The sequence below is a fragment of the Protopterus annectens genome, chromosome 1.part2 (assembly GCF_019279795.1).
Source record: "Protopterus annectens isolate FY-2018-M chromosome 1.part2, PAN1.0, whole genome shotgun sequence".
In the NCBI taxonomy this organism is placed as follows: Eukaryota; Metazoa; Chordata; order Ceratodontiformes; family Protopteridae; genus Protopterus; species Protopterus annectens.
Window position 1 is genome coordinate 696,472,197 of NC_056727.1, and position 19,791 is coordinate 696,491,987.

At 45.3% G+C, this 19,791-nt stretch overlaps 1 protein-coding gene across 2 annotated transcripts in view; it reads left to right on the forward strand.

Moving 5' to 3' along the window:
• Window positions 1-19,791, forward strand: part of TTC27 (tetratricopeptide repeat domain 27) — a 2,723,583-nt gene that overhangs the window by 2,336,273 nt on the left and 367,519 nt on the right. For both annotated transcript variants that reach the window (XM_044058498.1, XM_044058490.1), the window contains one exon: window positions 11,299-11,397. In XM_044058498.1, the coding sequence (XP_043914433.1) occupies window positions 11,299-11,397 (99 nt within the window). The remainder of the gene's footprint in view (window positions 1-11,298; window positions 11,398-19,791) is intronic.

Genomic DNA, 19,791 nt, shown 5'->3' on the forward strand with positions numbered 1-19,791 from the left:
AGGGATGAAGTTCCCCCAACGAGTGCGTCAGAAGGTCTGGAACTGGGTCCAGAATCCAAGGGTCCTCCAAAAAATGAAGTTGAAGGAAGGGGAACCAAATCTGACAAGGCCAATGAGGGGCTATTAGAATGATAGTCTTTCCCAAAGTTTTTGCTTTCTGTAGAACCTTGGGTATTAAAGGGATTGGTGGAAATGCATAGAAGAGACACGGAGGCCAATTGTGTACGAGTGCGTCCCTTGGGGCTTCTCTCAGAGGGGCAAAGTAGCTTCTGCATTTCGTGTTCATGTGACTGGCAAAAAGGTCGCAGCAAGGCTGGCCCCACCTGCGGAATATCCTGTCCGCTATTTCTTTCTTGAGGGACCACTCATGGGGCAGCAAGATTGCCCTGCTCAGTTTGTCTGCTATCACGTTGGATTTCCCCGGGATGTGTGTTGCCAACAGAAAGCGCTGGGTGGAAACAGCCCACTGCCAAACTCTGAGAGCCTCAAGGTAAAGAGGGTAAGACCTGGTTCCTCCTTGTTTGTTCAAATACCAGACCACTGACATGTTGTCTGTCTGATTCGCAATTGTATCCAGAGGAAGAGAGTCCTGGAAGTACTGCAATGCCAAAAGTACTGCTCTCATCTCCAGGACATTGATATGCAGATGTGTCTCTTGTTCAGTCCATGTGGCTTGGGCTGTCTTTCCCTGAAAATGCCCCCCCCCCCACCCTATCAGGGAAGCAACCGTGGTCACTGTGGACGCTGCAGGGGGTAGCACAAATGGGTGTTCTATCATGTCATGAAGTGAGGTCAACCACCATTGAAGGTCCTTTTTGCAGGAATTTGTGATCATTATAGTGTGAGACATCAGAAGCTCTTGGTAAGACCATTGAGTGAACAACAGCCATTGTAGTATCCACATGTGTATACGAGCTAGTGGTATGGCTAGAATTGCTGCTGCCATCAAGCCTAATAATTTCAGAACTTCTTATGGTGGTACTCTGTCTTTTGATATTAGAACTCTGACATGCTGATGAAGAAGACAGACTCTGTCCATTGGAAGCCTTAGTGTGGTGGTGGTGGTGTCCAACTCTGCCCCGATAAAAACGATATGCTGCGATGGCGACAAGGCAGATTTTTCTGAGTTGATTGTAATGCCCAGCTGATTGCAGAGTGGACTCCCTGGCTTGAATGAGTTGATGCCTGGTGGTGGCAGAAAGGAGCCAGTCGTCTAGGTACGGAAACACCTGGCATCCTAGACGCCTCAGGTGAGCCGTGACCACTGCCATGCATTTGGTGAACACTCTGGAGGCTGTAGTGAGACCAAAGGGCAGGGCTTGAAACTGGTCGTGATCGGCTCCCAGCCAGAAGCGCAGATGATCCCTGGATGGCCTGGCCATATTTATGTGGTAGTACGCATCCTTGAGATCTATGGAGCACATCCAGTTGTCTTTCCCTAAGAAGGGGAGTATAGACTGAATTGTGACCATTTGGAACTTCTCTTTCTTTACATATTTATTCAGTCTGTTGAGGTCCAATATGTGTCTCCAGTCTCCCATCTTCTTTGGAACCAAAAAGAATCTTGAGTAAGTTCCGGATCCTGTCTGATCTGCTGGGATTGGTTGGATGACTCTTTTTGTTAGCAACGTTTGGACCTCTATTGGTGCCTGTTCCCTGTAACTGGGTGGAATGTTTGGGATTTTTCTTATGAGTGGAGGGTGTGTGGTAAGTGGGATGAAGTATCCTCTGGAAATGATACTTTGTACCCAGCTGTCTTTTGTTATTTTGAGCAAGGCGTCTGGATACAAAGATAAGCAACCCCCGACTGCCTCCAGAGCAGGACAGTCAGGCCTCCTTTTAGGAGTGCTGGTAGGGCTTCCCAGAGAAGTGATCTCTGTTGCCCTGGTATTGCGGACCCCCCCTCTGCTGCGGGGGCAGCGTCTTCCATTATTGTCCCCCTCCTCTGCCTCTGGAGGGGGGTTCACCACGTGTGTCCTGAAAGGCTCCTTGGGCTTTTCGGAACCACATTTTTCCTCCTCTTTGACCTTTAGGGTAGGGTCAGGTAGGGGTGGAAAAATGGACCCCGATGGCAGACAGAGTCTTTCCATCCTGTTCACACCTGGTTAAGGTTTCCTTCACTTTAGGCCCAAAAAGGGACAAGCCATCAAAGGGAGTGTTCACGAAGGATGACTTGAAGGGCTCCATGAAGGAACACAAATGCATCCAGGAGTGTCTCCTAAGAGCAACTCCTGTACCCACTGCCCTGCTCATTCCATTAGCTGCATAAGAGATGAGGCACATAGGTAAGTTGACTATAGAATTGAGGGTAGCAAGCTGGGCGGCAACTTTGTCAGAAGCTCCTGCAGCTACTGTACCCTGAAGAGTATCTGCTAGCTCCTTAAGGAGATCTCTTTGTAACCTGGTAAAATGGGTTAAATAGTTGAGCGAACGAAGAGCTAAGGTCGCTGAACTAAACATGCGCTTCCCATATCTATCCATAATCCTAGAGTCTCTGTTAGGAGGATGGATAGACGAGGAAGTCTCAGACATTTCCTTTTTGGTGGCTGCCGCCGCCACCACCATGGCATCAACTGGAACACCTTTTATTAAAAATGATTTGTCGGGGGGGCAGAAATGAATTTATTAGACTTCCTAGGGACCGGCTCCATAGTATTCGGGGAATCCCACACCCTTCATGAGAACAGCTGCATCAGCTCATCGAAGGGCAGCGACACCCAAGAAGTGCAGGGCTGAGACCCGAAAGCCTTCAGGAGAACTGACATCCTCAGTAGGGCTTTTGGTTTGCCAGTCACCCCTCTGCCTAAGGATTTCAAGTATCTCAGTGAATGAGATATGCTCAGAGGGGGACCGTGCAGACCCTTCTGACTCATCTAAGTCAGTATCTGATGTTAGAGACTCCTGAGGGGAGTCCAGATGTTTCCTCTTACACAATTTCTTCCTGGGAACCTCATCAGTGGGAGCTTCTGATGAGGTCTCGGAAGAGCAGGGGCCACCCAATGGGGCTTCCTGAGGCTCTGGGACTCTACACTTGGTCAGGATGTGTGAGGCAGAAGCAGACACAGGTGCTTTAGGGGAGGAGGAAGGCAGACCTGAGGTCGAGGATGTCTTTGGAGATATGACTCTCCTCATGGCATCAAAAGCACCTCTGCTCTGATGTGAGGGAACCAATGGATCCGAAGAAACCATCAACACCCCCAGCACCGGGACAGTGGGCTCTGAACCAGAGGTAGGAGTCGAGCTGATCCAAGCTAAGGCCCCGAGAGGAAGAGATGGAACCGACAAGTTGGTCCAACTATCCTCCCCAGACTCGACCAGAGAGTGTCAGCTCCTAGAGTCCTTGATTGGCACTGAGGATGTCAGAGTGCATGGAGCCGAAGACACTGGAGCAGGTGTCGGCTCCGAGGGTTCCACTATCATCAGGTCTGACTCCTCCGGCTCCGAAGGACCAGCATGGCTCGGTGGAGGAATAGTTTGAGCTGGTGCAAGGGACTTCAGCTCCAAAGCCATTTGGGTCGAAGCTGATAACATTTTTGCCAAAGCCGATGCCAATAACAGCTTCTGCACCACACAATCCACATCTAGATCTGACAGGCTGATAGACGACTGAGAGGAGCTCACCAAAGGTGGTACCGACTGAAGTAATGGACTCTTAGGAGCTTCGGACACTGGTTCCAAGACTGGCAACTGGCTCCGAAAGGAAAAGACTGTTGGTTCCGATGGCAATGGAGCCAAAGTCGAAGATTTTTTAGATTTCTTATTGTCCGAAGTCTTAGAAGACTTTGAGGACTTGCTGGATCCATCTTGGTCACTCAAAGCTTTTTGAAATGAAGGTTTCAACAGCCCTCTGTTGATAAGTTTTCTCTTCCTTTCCTGCAAGACCCTTGAGGAGAAGGAATGACAAATAGCACAGCTGTCTTGCAAATGCAGAGCTCCTAGACAGTATGCACAATTTTCGTGGCTGTCTGTTACAGACATCTTTTGGACACACTTTGGGCACTTCTTAAAACCAGACTCGGGGTGCTTGTCTTGGTCAGCCATTGGAAATCTTGGCAAAGAATTACTGTTAAACAAAACAATTCTAGCAGTAATTTGCTATGAAAAGACTTAATAAAATCAGGCTAAGTCACACACACTCTAAAGCTGTAAGAGCTTTAAGAAACCATCTAAACTATTTAAACTGTCTAAATATGTAAATATTACATGAAGAGGTAGAAAAAACAGATCTGAAGTAGGTACTTCATTTGTCAGCAACCTTTGGGTCTTGGATCCGAACTCAGATCCGAGCTGGCAACTTATACATAGCTTAGAGATCCGAGCTCCTAGCTCCTCCCCTTACCCATAATCCCCTGCCAACCCTGACTGACCTCAGATCTAGTTTGCCGCTCTTGCGTACGCTTCTAGATTCTTGAGCTCCTGGCGTGTGGTAGTTTAGTGACAGTTTTTTGTTTAAAAAAATACTTATTTCTAACTTGTTATTTGTAGTTAACTGTTTGTGTGTGGTTAGGTTCCCTTTTTAGTGTAATTCCTGCCCCTCCTTCGCTGGTGCGTAGTGTGTGTGTGGACTGTTTTGTGTTGTGGCCTGGTCTGTGTGAGGTAGTTTAGTTTTAAATCTTTTTTTTTTGTTGTTGTTTAAAAAAAAAAAAGAAAGAAAGAAAAAAAAAACTATGTCGGAGGCCCCTTTTCTCAAAGTGCACCGAGTGTGGCCATAAGCTTTCACCGGCGGATGGCCACACTCGGTGTGTTCGGTGCCTTGGGGTTGAACACCTCTCCTCTGGGTGTTCTGTTTGTGCAGGGTTCAACCCCAGGGCACTGAAAGACCATAGGTCGAAGCTGATCCTGGCGGGACTTTTGCCTCCGGATCCGGCTTCGGCCTCCGGTAATCCCGTGGTGCCACCCCAGTCCTCGGTGGCGGCCACTCCTGCCTCCCTCCCACCGGCCGGGACTCAAACTCCCACTAAAGCGCCGGAGGAGAGGGAGGCCAGGAGGGAGAAAAGGAGGGAGAAGCACCACAAGTGGCGGGCCGAGGCCTCCGCTTCAGCCCCCCCAGCTAAGCGGGCTTCTCCCTCCACGGCTTCCAGGTCTCTTCCTCCTCGGCTCCGATCCCCCTGCTTTTCTTCGGGACCTGAGGAGGAGGAGACCTGATCTCCGTCGAGGTCATCGAGGCGGCACTCCCGGCCCGCCTCAGTGGCCTCTTCGAGATCTACCTACAGCCTTTTGGATGCAGACTTGGACCGGATGATGCGAAGGTTCATCCAAGCCCAGCTGCAGATGGGAGTGTTCATGCCTCCCCCCCTTTTTTTGCCCTGATAGCTCCTTCTCCGACCCGCTTTTCGGGTTCGGAGCGTACGGAGCCGGGCAGCGTTGGAGCCGGGGGTGGGTCGGCGCCGACAGTACTGGGTACTTCGGATCCGACTCTGCCCTCGAGTCTGTTGGGTCCTTCCTTGTCGGATCCGAGCTCTCGGAGCCATGGGCCGAGCTTCGCATCCGTGGGATTCTGTGTGCCTTTGGCTCCGTCCAGGTCGGAGCACACGGGTCCTTCAGATCCGATGGTCTCGGCTCCGGTTCTGATCCCTCCATCGGATCCGAGTGGGAGTCGACTTTCGGATCCCAGAGAGAGTGACTCCCCCTCGGCCTTCGATGCAGTGGAGAGGGCTCTATTGAGGGCATCCGGACCCCCGGCCCTTGCTTCGGCTCCACCCCACACTCCCTCTCGGCTGAGTCAGCCTTCCATCACCCGGCCTCAGGGACAGCCTGCTTTGATGTCTCAGGTCATTCCCTTGGAACAGGTCGTTGCTGGTGAGACCTCCTCGGACAGCCCCCCCGAGGATGTGCCTCATAAGCACAAGTGTAAGAGGAGACACGTGGACTCCCCCAAGTCCTTAACAGAAGACACGGACTTGGATGAAGGGGAAGGCTCCCCTAGATCACCCCCCGAAGATGTCTCCTTTGGAGACATCATGGAAATGCTCAGGATTAAGGGGGGGGGGGTCTGTCCCCAAGGCTTCCTCCGACGAGTCCGTGTTCCTGGAGGCATTCGAAGCAGGACCGTCTACCTCTTGGGTGTCCCCTACGCCCGACCCCCTGGTGGACCTTATTACCACCAGGGCGTGGAAGGAGCCGGACACTGTGGAGCCAGTTCCCAAATGCCCTGATCGAATTCTGAGCCCCCCTGCGGACAGATCCCACTGGAGCAAGGGTCCCCCCGTAGTGACGGCGGCAGCCACCAAGAGGGAATTAGCTCAGGAGAGTCCCTCGGTCCATCCACCGAGCAAAGAGTCCCGCTCGATGGATCGCCTGGGGAAGCAGGTTTTTAGTTCAGCGACCTTCTCAGTAAGGTCTCTGAACTATATGGCACACGTTATAAGGATGCAGCGAGACCTTATCAAAGAGTACGCTACTTCCCCCCCAGAGTCCATGTCGGCAGAGGACAAGCAATTGTACTCCACTCGCATGGCCACTCTAAGATCGATATCTAATACCTCTATGCGGTTGTTGTCCCATGCTACAGAGGGAGCCGCTATAGCCAGCTGAGCAGGCCTAGTCATGAGGCGCCAGGCTTGGCTCCGACATTGTGACTTCGCGGAACCCTTTAAGGCATCATTTGCGAATGCCCCTTTTGATGGTTCTGCCTTATTTGGCAAGACCGTTCGTGACACTTTAGTCCAGAGCGAAAAGGACGGGAAGACATTGTCTGCCGTCGGAGTCCGCTTCTCCGCTCCCCAGAGGTCCTTCTCCAAGAACCAAAAGGGACAGAAGAAGATGTGGTTCCGGAAATTGCAACATTCCCAGCCTGCTCCGGACAACCAGTCCTTCCGTGGCAGAGGAGGACAGGGAGGACGCCGCCCTAGAGGCAGAGGGGGCCCGAAAAATTTTGGGTCCAGAGAACCTTTCTCTGACCGACCCACGCAACAACCCTGAGGGGTTGCCCGACTGCTCCACTCTGGAGGCAGTCGGGGGGGTGTTTCTCGAAGCACCTGGCAGCTTGGGAGTCCATCACATCGGATTGCTGGGTGCTTCATATCATATCCAGAGGGTACCAAATTCCCATATCTCATGTCCCCAGATCCAAAAGCCTCCCCGATGTACCACCCGATCAGAGGGAGGCAGCAGCTGCAAAGATCCAGCAGCTGCTAGAAAAAGGAGCCATCCAACCCGTCCCCTCAGACCAGCTCAGATTAGGGTTTTACTCCAGGTTCTTTCTGGTGCCAAAAAAGATGGAGGACTTAAAACCAATCCTAGACCTCTCCCTTCTGAACCTGTTGGTAACCAAAGAAAAATTCTGAATGGTCACTCTTCAATCCATTCTCCCCCTACTTTGGGAGAACGACTAGATGTGCTCTATAGACCTCAAGGATGCGTACTACCACATTCTTATGGACAGATGATCCAGGAGGTTTCTCCGCTTCCGGCTAGGAGCCAGTCACTACCAGTTCAGGGTCCTTCCCTTTGGTCTCACCACAGCCCCCAGGGTGTTTACCAAAGTATTAGCAGTGATAGCGGCCCACCTGAGACTCCAGGGAATGCAGGTGTTTCCATACCTAGACGACTGGCTCCTGACCGCCCCGACAAGGCATCTACTTTGCTCAGCGAGGGACTACTTCCTCCAGGCTGGCCCCCCAGCTGGGCATCACCATCAGTATGAACAAATCCTCTCTTGCTCCTACCCATGTGATAGAGTTTATAGGGGCCAAATTGGACACAAGAAATCTCCTAGCATTTCTGACCGTGGAACGTCTTCAGAACCTGAGGCTGCATGTACAGGCCATCCTCCAATCTACAGCTCCACCGGCGGGATTGGTCCTGAGGGCTCTAGGCCCCATGGCGGCAGCAATTACTCTTCTGCCATTGGCTCATCTCAGCATGAGGGTACTGCAATGGACCCTTCAAGTCCAATGGTCGTTTCATCGTTACCCCCTGCACCATCCTATTTCCATCAGCAGGGCGTGCAGGACGGCTCTGGTATGGTGGCTCCAATCCCCGGATCTCCATACGGGACGTCCCTTCTCCACGCCATCTCCCCTCACCACGGTGACCACGGATGCCTTTCGCCTCGGGTGGGGGGGGGCATTGCGCAGGCAAGACAATCCAAGGTACGTGGAACGACACAGAGACCTCCTTGCATATCAATGTCCTGGAGATGAGGGCGGTGCTATTGGCGTTGCGAGCACTACAGAACCTTCTTCCAGTAGGGACCATTGCGATACAGACGGACAACATGTCAGTGGTCTGGTACATCAACAAACAGGGGGGAACCAGGTCCTATCCTCTTTGTCGAGAGGACATGAGAGTGTGGGAATGGGCGATTTCTACCAACCGCTTTCTTATTGCAACGCACATTCCGGGACGCCCCAACATACTGGCGGACAGACTCAGCCGCACCCTTCTTTCCCCTTACGAGTGGTCTCTCAACCCCCAGGTAGCGAAGCGAATTTTTGCTGTGTGGGGGCAACCCTGTTGCGATCTCTTCGCCTCTCCCTGAAATACGAAATGCAACAGTTACTTCACTCTACTTCCCCCCGTCAGGGAATCCCCGAGAGACGCTCTGGTGCATGCTTGGCCCCCCGGTCTACTTTATGCCTATCCTCCACTGCCCCTGATGCTGAAACTCATACAGAAAGCCAGTCGGTTGGGGAGCAGGATGATCCTCATTGCCCCATTCTGGCCTCGTCAAACGTGGTTTCCCTACCTGTGGTCTCACCTGGTAAATCCGCCTTGGATTCTAGATCCCCTAGACCTCCCGATCCCGAATCTGGACAACCTCAAGCTGACAGCATGGCTGCTCCAGTTCCACTCCTAGTCAGGACTCCTGGAATCTCTTCACCGGTTAAAGCCATTCTCGTGGCAGCACATAAACCTTCCACTAGGAAAGTCTATCATAGTAAGTGGAAGAGCTTCTCCATCTGGGCGGAGAATAATAACCTAGACCCCTTCACAGCTCCGTTACCGTCTGTCTTGGAGTTCCTTACAGGTCTCTTCCATCAGGGGGCTAGCTGCTCTACGGTCAAGGTTCAACTAGCAGCTATTTCCTGTTACCATGTGGGGCATGAATCGGGCCCCTTGATTACAGCAAAATTGTGTAAGTCCTTTCTCAAGGGTACTTTCTTGCTCAGACCTCCTATCAGGGAAATTGTACCCCCTTGGGATTTAGCTCTAGTTTTGCAGGCCTTGACAGCTCCCCCTTCTGAACCAGCTATCTCGGTCGATCTTAAGTACCTTTCTTGGAAAACAGCGTTCCTAGTCACCATTACTTCGGCGAAAAGAGTTTCCGAGCTTCAGGCCCTTTGTGTGAAACCCCCATACTTGGCTTTTCATCAGGATAGAGTGTACCTCAGGACCAGTCCTTCTTTTCTTCCCAAGGTGGCTTCAGAGGCCAATATCAATCAGTCCATTAACCTACCAGTTTTCTTCCCTAAGTATCAGAACAGGGGAGAATACAAACTTCACTCCTTAGATGTGAACAGACAACTGCGCTTCTACATTCACAGGACTGCTGGTCATAGGCAATCCAACCAGTTGTTCATTTCCATTTCCAAATTTAACCTAGGTAAATCTGTCTCTAAGATCACTTTATCACGATTGATCTCACAGTGTATTCTCTTGGCCTATGACACTTCTGGGAGGCCTGCACCTCAGGGAATTTGTGCGCACTCTACTCGTTCTGTATCTACCTCTGCAGCCTTTAGATCCAGAGTTCTACTGGATGATATTTGTTCCGCGGCCACTTGGGCTTCATCTCATACCTTTATCAACCATTATAAGCTGGACATTATCTCCAGAGGGAGAGCGTCCTTTGGCTCTGCAGTGCTCCGGAACATCCTTCCATGATGGCCACCCAAGATTCAGGTAGCTGGGGACTCTGTCCCAAAGGTTGCTGACAAATGAAGTACCTACTTCAGATTAAGAAGTTATGTACTCACCATAACGTTCCATCTGAGTGACTTCATTTGTCTGCAACCATCCCCCCTCCTTCCCCCTGGCCCTCAGAAATTTTCTTGTTCCTGTATGTCCTTCTGTTATATCCTTCGGGATGTATTAGCCTTCAGCATTTTTGTATACGGGCAAACTTGATCTGAGGTCAGTCAGGGTTGGCAGGGGATTATGGGTAAGGGGAGGAGCTAGGAGCTTGGATCTCTAAGCTATGTATAAGTTGCCGGCTCAGATGCGAGTTTGGATCCAAGACCCAAAGGTTGCAGACAAATGAAGTCACCTACTCAGATGGAACGTTATGGTGAGTACATAACTTCTTATTTTACTGGCCCGAGCTAAAGCAGAACCTCTGATCTACTGCAGCGGCAAACTAGATCTGGGGTAACTCCAGGTTCATCATGGGATAGGGACTTGGCCTCGAGCTTTGCAGTTGGCTGACTCTGAGCTGAGGGATCAGCTCCAAACCCATCAGTAAAGAATGAATGGCAAGATAGAACAACTTCACATCTGTTAGGTCTGTGGGGTCTACCTTAGGTAACAGTAAAATATTTAAATAATGCCTATAGTCCTTGAAACCTTGTGCCCTCAATGGACCTAGGCAGCCTGTATGAAGTAGTGTTGTGTTTAGAGGAAACCTGCATGAGTAGTTAACAGGGATACAGTACTTGTGTTGCTAAGTATTGTATTAGCATATATGTTTGGTAAATTTTCTGAATGTGTTGGCAGGTTTAATTCATGTCTACTTGATAATTATTATTATAGAAAGAATTTTCTAAAAAACAGATAATTTTTATTTCCCTTGTGGCTAAAAGAGTGTTTTGTGTATTCTTGCTTTGAAATTGGCATGTCATTATAGATTCAAGTGAGAAAGTGCAGTAGAACACAGATTTAAGTTGCACACAATTATGGCAGAAGTCATTTGAACTGTTTGTCTGGTTTCTTTGTGGTCACGGCATCACTAAAGTCAACAGTGATGATGTCTGTATGGTCTTAGCTAAAGCGGATTTATGCAGAGTAACAGCTTCAGGCATCAGACAAATCTGATGCATCCATGTTTTCTACAAACCTCCAGGACTAGTCATTCATATTCCTCCATTTGCATTCTGTAACTGGATATACACAGTTTTACTTTGTGGCTAAATAAGTTTAGTTTGTTCAGTCAGATTAATTAAATGATTCACTCTGCGAAGTCAGACCAGTGTGTGGGCTTTCTCTAATGGCATTAGTCTGTTACAAAAACACCTTGGTACAGAAAAAATTAATTTTGTTTAAAAATGCTCATTTTTACCAGATTTGAAAGCCACTGTAAAATATGTACCTGCCAGTAGTCTTCCCTCACATATTTACACTTGTATCTTTTTCCCACAGCTGGGAGTGTGGTTTTCTCTGGGGTGTGCATACATTGCTTTAGAAGATTTCGAAGGTGCTGCTAGATCATTCCAGCGCTGTGTGTCCTTGGAGCCTGATGTAAGTAAAGCTACCTGTAGATGTTTACATTAATATTTTATTAATTTTAAACTCTCTAGAAGACACTTTAAATGGAATAAAAGAAACCAAGCCATGTACTTCATGCTAGAAGTCAGTATGGACATAAACAGAAAAACAGGTACTCCAAGTAAGTTATAAGTAAAGGAAAACATGCTTGTTTACATGCTTGCAGTACTTGTCCTGTTCATGTTTAAGCAGATACTTAAGCCGCTGTTGATATATTAACATCTGAGACCTAGAAGTCAGCCTGAAAACTAGTCACAGTATTTGCAGTGTTTCCAAGCTTTATCGTGGTCTATAAGTAATTTTTTGGCTGTGAATGTAATCTGAACTACTTTTAAATAGGTCATTGTGCAACAAAACCAGTCCTTGGATGACCAATTTTTCTTTACTTATTTGGGGGGAGGTAACATAGTGTGAAAGCATAGGAGTTGTTATCTCCGCAGATGTAAGAAGCACTTGTTTAAGATATGATTGGACCAGTGAAGTTAAGCATTTAGCAGTTTTTGACACTACTTATTTTAGTTACAAGAGACAGCTTTACAGCCACAAGTTATATGTATTTTTGTCAGCTCTGTTGGTCTTAGACAACTGATGCAGTATAAGGCTATTCAGTGGTATAAAGGTTTGGCAGGGATGATGTAGCTGTGATTAATCAATAATTGTGTGTAGTATTGTCTGGTAAAATAGCAGCATTAAATATCTTAGGCTATATATGAATGCATTTCACTCCAATGTTTTCTGGTGTTAGAACCTCAGTCCATTCATCCATCCATCTGTCCTTTCACAACCCCTTTTCCCATTTTTGCACATAGGGGTCGGGGTATCGCTTCATAAACCTCAATCCAATATTTAGAAAAAGCCAAATAAAGAGTGTGGCTAGTAAGAGAAGGGCTGCCATTTACTTTGACTTGGTGATTATATTCTAAAACGTATAAACTTCTCTTTATCGAAAAGAATTAGAGGAAATATCTTGGCCATGTCAGTTGCTAACATATTAACTTGTAAGAATGTGAAGGGGACAGACATAGTTTCTCCAAAATTCATTCAGTAATTCCCAGAACATGATCTGCACTAGGATCAAATACAGTTAATTTGGACTGGTGGGGAGGAAGGGTATGTTTGAATATACTCAAACTAAGGAAGAAGCTAGGATTAGAGTGATATAGCTGTAGTGAGTCTTGACAGGTAGCATACTTAATTTTGATACTGGGAAGATCAGAGGGCTGTGGATTCTATTCCCACACCAGCTACTTGGGTGAATATTCCTGTACTGACACTGTAGTGCATCAGGAGGTGGGAGGTTGCTGTACTCCTAAGGTGCCATCTTTAGGATATGATGTAAACTGAAGTCACATCTCCCTGAGAACATATGAAAAGAACATGGGTGACCTTATTCAACATTGTTAGTATTAAAATTATTTTCATCCAAAGTGTCCCATAGCAATTGTAAACAATTTACAACTTCAGAGTTGAAAAAAAGAATTGACAAATGACGCATAACATAATGCTCTCATGGCATCCAGTGAGTACAGCAGTACCATTATACAACACACCCTTTAAAATAGAGGATATTTGCTTTTATCATCTCTTTTGTATCCCACATTTTATAGTTAAAATCTTCCCCTCATCTCCCGTATATTTTCCATACCATACACAGACTATCTTATAATGATCTCTCTGTATGCGGTACGTTTTTCATGATGTCTGTAACAGATCAAGTCTGCATGAATATTTTTTAATTCAGTGCAGTATAGATTTACACAAACATCCCATAAATCCACAGTTTTGATATGATTCAAAAACATCTGGTGCAGTCTTTCTTCTGCATTGCAACCTTTTGCATTACTCAACCTTTCAGAAACAATCTTATATTTCTGTTTCTGTTCATGGCAGTCATTTTATGGGATAGTCTCCAAAAATATTGGCTAGGCTTAAAATGGTCATTCAGAACAGTTAACCTAGTATTCGCCTATCAACCTATAAACTTTTTTGCACTCTAAGCATTCCTTCTTCATGTATTATTAATTTTAAATCGGGTAAATCCCAGTATTGCAGTATGCTGTTCCTTCCTTTTTGTTAGTCTGATCCCCCATGCTTACAATTTGAAGTTGTGATTTTTTTTTATGGTAGTTTACAGCTGCCTAGAGGACATATCCTTTCTCCATTTCTCCAGCAAGTAATAGGTACAGTCACATTGTATCTTATTTTGATAACATATGAACTCACATCTGAACTTTTAGCCTTTATAACTAAAACATTGTCCTGTACTAGTCCCAAACTACCCTTTTCTTTCTTGCTATAAATGGTTCCTCCTTTAAGAGGGTTCAGTGTGTAGCCCCAAAAGACTGGAAAAAGTATCACCTGTAATGACAGTTTTACTTTTGTGGCTCCCTGCTACACTATCAAATAATTTCTGATAGCCTTATACAATTGTGATTCCCATCTGAACAAAAACTCACAAATGCAAACAGCATTCTGAACTAAAAAGCACATGAAAAAAGCATTTTTGCAGATAGTCCTCCCCACACCTCAGTACTTATACAAACCATTTCTGGGGTTGCACCCTCATGGGGAAAGGTAAAATCCTTGGTATACTAACAGTTCAGCTTTCCAAGGAAACGCTAAACAGTCACTTGTAATCACACAAATTAGTGTCAGTCATTTGTTTTGTGGACAAACCTGGCTCCTACGTTTGGGTACTTTATAAATGTCACTTGTATAACTGCCTAAATCCAGAAGAACAGAATTTATCAAGTATCTTTCTTTTTAAAGATGTATCAGAAAGCTTCTACTTATTGTTGACTTTCTTCTTTTTCTAAAACCCATTCTGTTTTTCTTCTCTCACTCCATATCTCACTCCAGTAGAAGCCTGATTTCTTTGCTGTAAAAATAAATCTTGCAATTTTATGCCCTGTTCTCAAGATTTTTGAGTTTTCTATTTTGAGTTCTGAACCTGTAACCTTCAAATTATCATGCAATAAATCCATGGTGTGATTAAAAAAAAAACACCTGAGCCTGTATCAGTGAAGTAGAGAGAGGGAGAAAGCCCTGACTACAGCATACTTGACCCAGTTCAAGTAGAGTCTCGGATGCTGGATGGCACATGTGAGGAGGAGGAGGATGCTTATCCAGTGGAGGGAGGGGAGCACATCCTGAGGAACAGTTATGAACAAGTTGATCTCACTGGTGTAGACTGGGAAATAACCTTGTGGTGCCTCACGTAGGAGGGTGGGGCAGTCCTGTTAAGGTCAGCCCCTTGCGATATTGAGGGGTGGTATAGTGCCCATCTCCATTGGTATACACAACCATGGGCTGTTGTTGGGTGGGTGCATAGGAATATGGCTTTGCAAAGGATGTGCTGCACCTTTCTGCCCTAGGAATTTGAATATTGGCTAAAACTTTATCCACCCCTTAGTGCCTTTTTTAAGCAATACCAAATTGACAAACCTACCAACATAGCAAATAAAACCCAAATAAACCTAAAGGTGTTACTACTGAATGCTAGGAGCCTAAACAAAAAAATTCCACAACCTACAGTCTGTAATCACTCTTGAGAATATAGACATCTTTGCCTTTACTGAGACCTGGTTTAAATAGTCAGAAAGTACTAAATGGCTGTGGAGTCTTAGTCTGTATTAGCAAGAGGTATAACTCTAGGCTGGTTAAACAGGATGATGCCCTGAAATTTATCCACATGCAAATCACCAACGCAAAGTCCCATACCATATACTGGTAAGCTATAGGTCACCATCTGTGTCCCTAGAATCCCATAGCTTGTGCACAGATCCACTATTAAACCAGATAACCTATTCATGGGAGATTTTAAGTACCTCTTTATCGACTGGGAAATGCACAGTCTCAGAACTGGCAGACACAACAGTTCATAGACGTCATGAATACAATTGACCAGATGATGCACACACCCACCAAATGTTCAAACATATTTGATCTCATACTCAACCATTGTGGAAAAGCACTGCACCTTACCCAGTATCAAGTCCTCACTGGTGAGATTGGACCACAGAGCTGTCTCCTTCAAAATAAAAATCAATTCTGTAACCTTAGCCAAATCTGTAACAGTTAGGAACTATTCCAAAGCAAGCTACATCCCATGTTACGATAGTTTGTCAGAATTCATTGCCTCTCCCAACCCCAAATTCACAGCAAAACTATGCAAAATTGTTCACAGAGACTCTGTATGACCATGTAAATGGCTGTATAGAGGCAGCTGTACCTGCTAGAAGTAAACCCAAAACAATCTCTAAAGGCAAACCACACTGGTGCAATCCTAACCTTAACAGAGCATACAACAAAAAGGAAAAAAAAGTAATGGCTAAAATCTGGAATAACTCCTATAAAGATAGGAGCTCTGTAATTAAACTGGAAGCTAAGAGGAATAATTAAGTCCAACAATGCAAATTATGAGGTCAAGATTGCCTCACAGGCTAAAGAAAACCACAAGGCCTTCTACAGCTATGTCTGTAACCTCATAAGCAGCACATAGTAGTGCCAAACTGGTAGTCAGTGGTGCCACTTTCGCCAGGCAGAGCAACATAGCAAATTCACTGACTGACAAATTCAGCTCAAACATCACCCCCCACCCCTCCTACCTGGACCTGGCTAAGGGTTTTGATGCAATACCTCAAACTCTGCAAACTGGGCATAACCCCCCCCCCCCCCCAAATTAACTTGGTAGAGTGCCAGCTGTCTTATAGACAGGATCCAGAAAGTCAGGATTGGTAAGACCGCTTCCACTAAGGGACTGGTCACCAGCAGGGTACCTCAGCACTCCATGCTGAGACTGCTGCTATTTATTATCTGCTTCTTGGAGGTAAAGGCTGATGTCAAGGGCTATTGGCTGACCAAGTTTGCAGATGAATGTCAATTCTTCATGACACAGACATCTTACAAGAGGGTCTAACACAACCAATGACTGGTGCTAAAGTCACATATTAAAACTCAGTACCAAGAAATGTATTATAGTGCTTTTGGGAAAACTGCCACCCAGACTGAATATGGCATCATAAAGACATCCCTAACAGTTGGTAGTCAGGGCTCTGGGAACATATCCCAGAGCCCTGACTACCAACCTACCTACAAATATGTAGACAGTAATCTGGCTTTTGACCAACATGTGGCCAAGGTATTAAGAAAATCATTCTATGTCACCCAACTTATAAGTAAAGGCGTGGCATCCAGGTCCAAGTAAGTCAAAATGCCATTTTATTCATCCCTTATCTTATCCATCATTGAGTATAATGCCCCCTTAGGCATGTATCTGACCAGTCATATGCAGCAGTTGAAACACCCACAAAGGTTCCTTGCCAGGAGAATTTAGGGGTAAACACATTGTCTTATATGGATTGCCTTAAAACCCTATCTCTACACTCAGTCTCCTACAGGTTACTATGCCTGGCATACAAGGCATCCTCAGATCCAGCTCTGATGGACATTTTACACTTCCCAAAATGAACAGCACCAGAACCACTTGATCAAATGATAGAAATGTTACTTGTGACATAAATAAGACATGTTGGCAACATGGATATGTCTCTCAGGGGATCCCCATGCTCTGGAACAGGCTCCCTATCCATATAAAACAGTGTCCATCCCTAACCCTAAGTGTAACCTTGACCAATGGATGGGAAATTGGAAATTCACCCCGGGTATGGCCACCATGTCTTTGATAGACAGAGGCAAAGACAGTAATGCCCAAACTAACATATACCCCCCCATAAGCTGTAAGAACCTCCTAACTAATATACCCCCGGTAATAAATACCCGTGATACATAGGGACACGATTGGTTCAAGTTGCATGGCTAGACTTATAAAGGCCCTGGTGGTCAATAGCCTAGTATATACCTATGAACAAAAAAAATTACAAAACATTCGTGATGGCTGCCTAGATGATGGTCCCAACCAGCTGAGCTCCTGGAGATGGAGTAACAAATGGGCTATTTGGCTGGAAGGAGGCTAATGTAGCAGTAGCAAAGTGGGGGGAAAAACTTTGATGCCTTCTGCATTAACTGTTAATGTTGACACATTAATTTCTTCTTCAGTCTCCCATCTTCAGTCAGTTATCACTAGTCCAAATAACAAGGGACCTAAGGTAGGTAGTCTGCAGTTGAGTTAAAAATAGAATATCCTTTACTGAAACACACAAACAAGCGATCCTAGTTCTTGGATCTAGAACTAGTCCTGCATCTAGTCCTGGGTGTGTGGCATGTTTCAGGGAGTGAACTTCACACCCTCCACACTGCGAGGTTTCTGTTTGGTTTGTTTTTGACCCAGTACAGGTTGCATACTGGGTTTTCTTGAGGGATACCATGGAACTAAGATCTTTAGAAAAGGGTAGGAGCAAACTACACAGGAAAAATGGGAATTGTGGGAACAATACATACAAGGGAGGATTGAGGTTTAAAAGGCAGCAGGACTTAAATGAGCTATGTAATGTTTGAGTGAGAAAGATTGGGTAGATTATGAGTGATGTATAATGTTGCAACTGGGGGAGTGTGTCAGTATGGTTTATGATGTAAAATGCTTGCAACTAGGATTGTGTCGGTGTGGTTTATTTTCGTTTATATAAATGTATGATTGCCTATGTACTAAGTGATGGTTTAATAAAGATGTTTCTTGTTTTTAAAAAAGGCAAGAATTGAATAATTTATGTAATATTGCATATGTTATAGCAATATATGTGAAGTATAATTTTATGTTAATATAGTTTGATTACTTTTATATGAATGCAAACTTGCCTATGTCTCTAGTGATAATTCAGTAAAGGTGTTTGGAAAAAAAAGGGTCCCCCTGCTACGCTCCATTTTTTAACTCTACATCCCTTCCTTTCTAGCTGATAATTACGGGTACTGCAACTCTTTATCACACAGTGAATTTAGCAAATGTCATAACCATTTTAAAAATGATATTGTATTAATAATCATAATGTACTGTGGCTCACATAATTAACTGATTTTGTGATGTCACAGCCAACTAATCTTCTCGGTTGTTTTTCGCATATTGTTGTTGTGTCTTTCGGCTTTTCCCGGTTAGGGTTGCCACAGCGGAACTCTGGTCCGCTAATGATTGGCTGTAGATCTTTACGTGCCGAGTTGCCAGCCCTGACGCACATGTTTTTCGCATATGATACTATAAATAACTTCCTTCAGAAATAACAGTAAGGACTTGTTGCTATCTTTTGGTAAAAAAACATATTACTCTTTCTCTGTCACATTGCCAATCACTCTTCTCATCCTTTGCAAACCTCTTTATTAATATTTTGTGATTCATATTAATTACTAAGCTGGGTCTCTATCTACCCTTTTCCATCAAACAATTGACAAAATGATAGTTGTAAAACTGTAGGCTGTATAATAATATTTATAAAGTTGAGGAAATCAGAAATGGTGAAATTATTATTTGTAAGATGCATTAGAACCAGACCAGAGTATGGAATGGTAATATGAAAATCTTATAAGAAAATTAGCACAAGTAAATTGGAAAGAGTACATCTGAAATATACCAAAGGTATCCATGTATGTGAATGTTAGTTGTTATTAAATATTAAAATACCTGAAATTGTACGGTGACGTGTGTATGTGGCATTTAGAGGCATCTACTTTAGGAATGTTTGGGGTATCAAAGAGTAGAGAATCATCAGAAAACCTGTGTAGGAGATTGTATAGGAATGAGAGATGCATCCATGAAACAGACTACCAAATTATATTAAAGCAAGCACTAGTTTTGATATTTTTAAGAACAACTTGGACACTTATCATGGGAATGACTGTTATAGTATATAGCTGGCTAGAGGGGCATTCTTGCCCATGCCTGAAATATTTGTATGCAAGTTTTTAATTGTCCATCACTGTGACAGATGCCTGGTGTCAAAAGCCATGGCCTCAAACTCAGTGCCAAAAAGTGCATTGTCATCCCCTTTGGTAAAAACTCTGTACCCATGAACTACAACTTAGGCGGTAGTATACTTAACACTGAAAGTGTGATAAGAGACCTTGGGACACAGGTGGACAGTAGTCTCTCCTTTGAAAATCACATCGCCACAGTATTCAGGAAATCCTTCTACGTGGCACACTTCATCACAAAGGGTTTCTCATCCAGAAAAAAAAAGGTCATTGTTCCCCTCTACTCATCACTCATTAGACCCATTATAGAGTACAACTCTCCTTTTGGTATGTACCTCACAAGACATCTACAACAACTGGAAAGGCCCCAGAAATACCTCACAAAGAGGATTACCGACCTCAAACAGATGCCCTACGCAGACTGTCTCAAAAAACTACAGCTTTACTCCATCGCATATCGCCTACTCAGAGGTGATCTGTGCCTAATATACAAAGCTATGTCAAACCCAG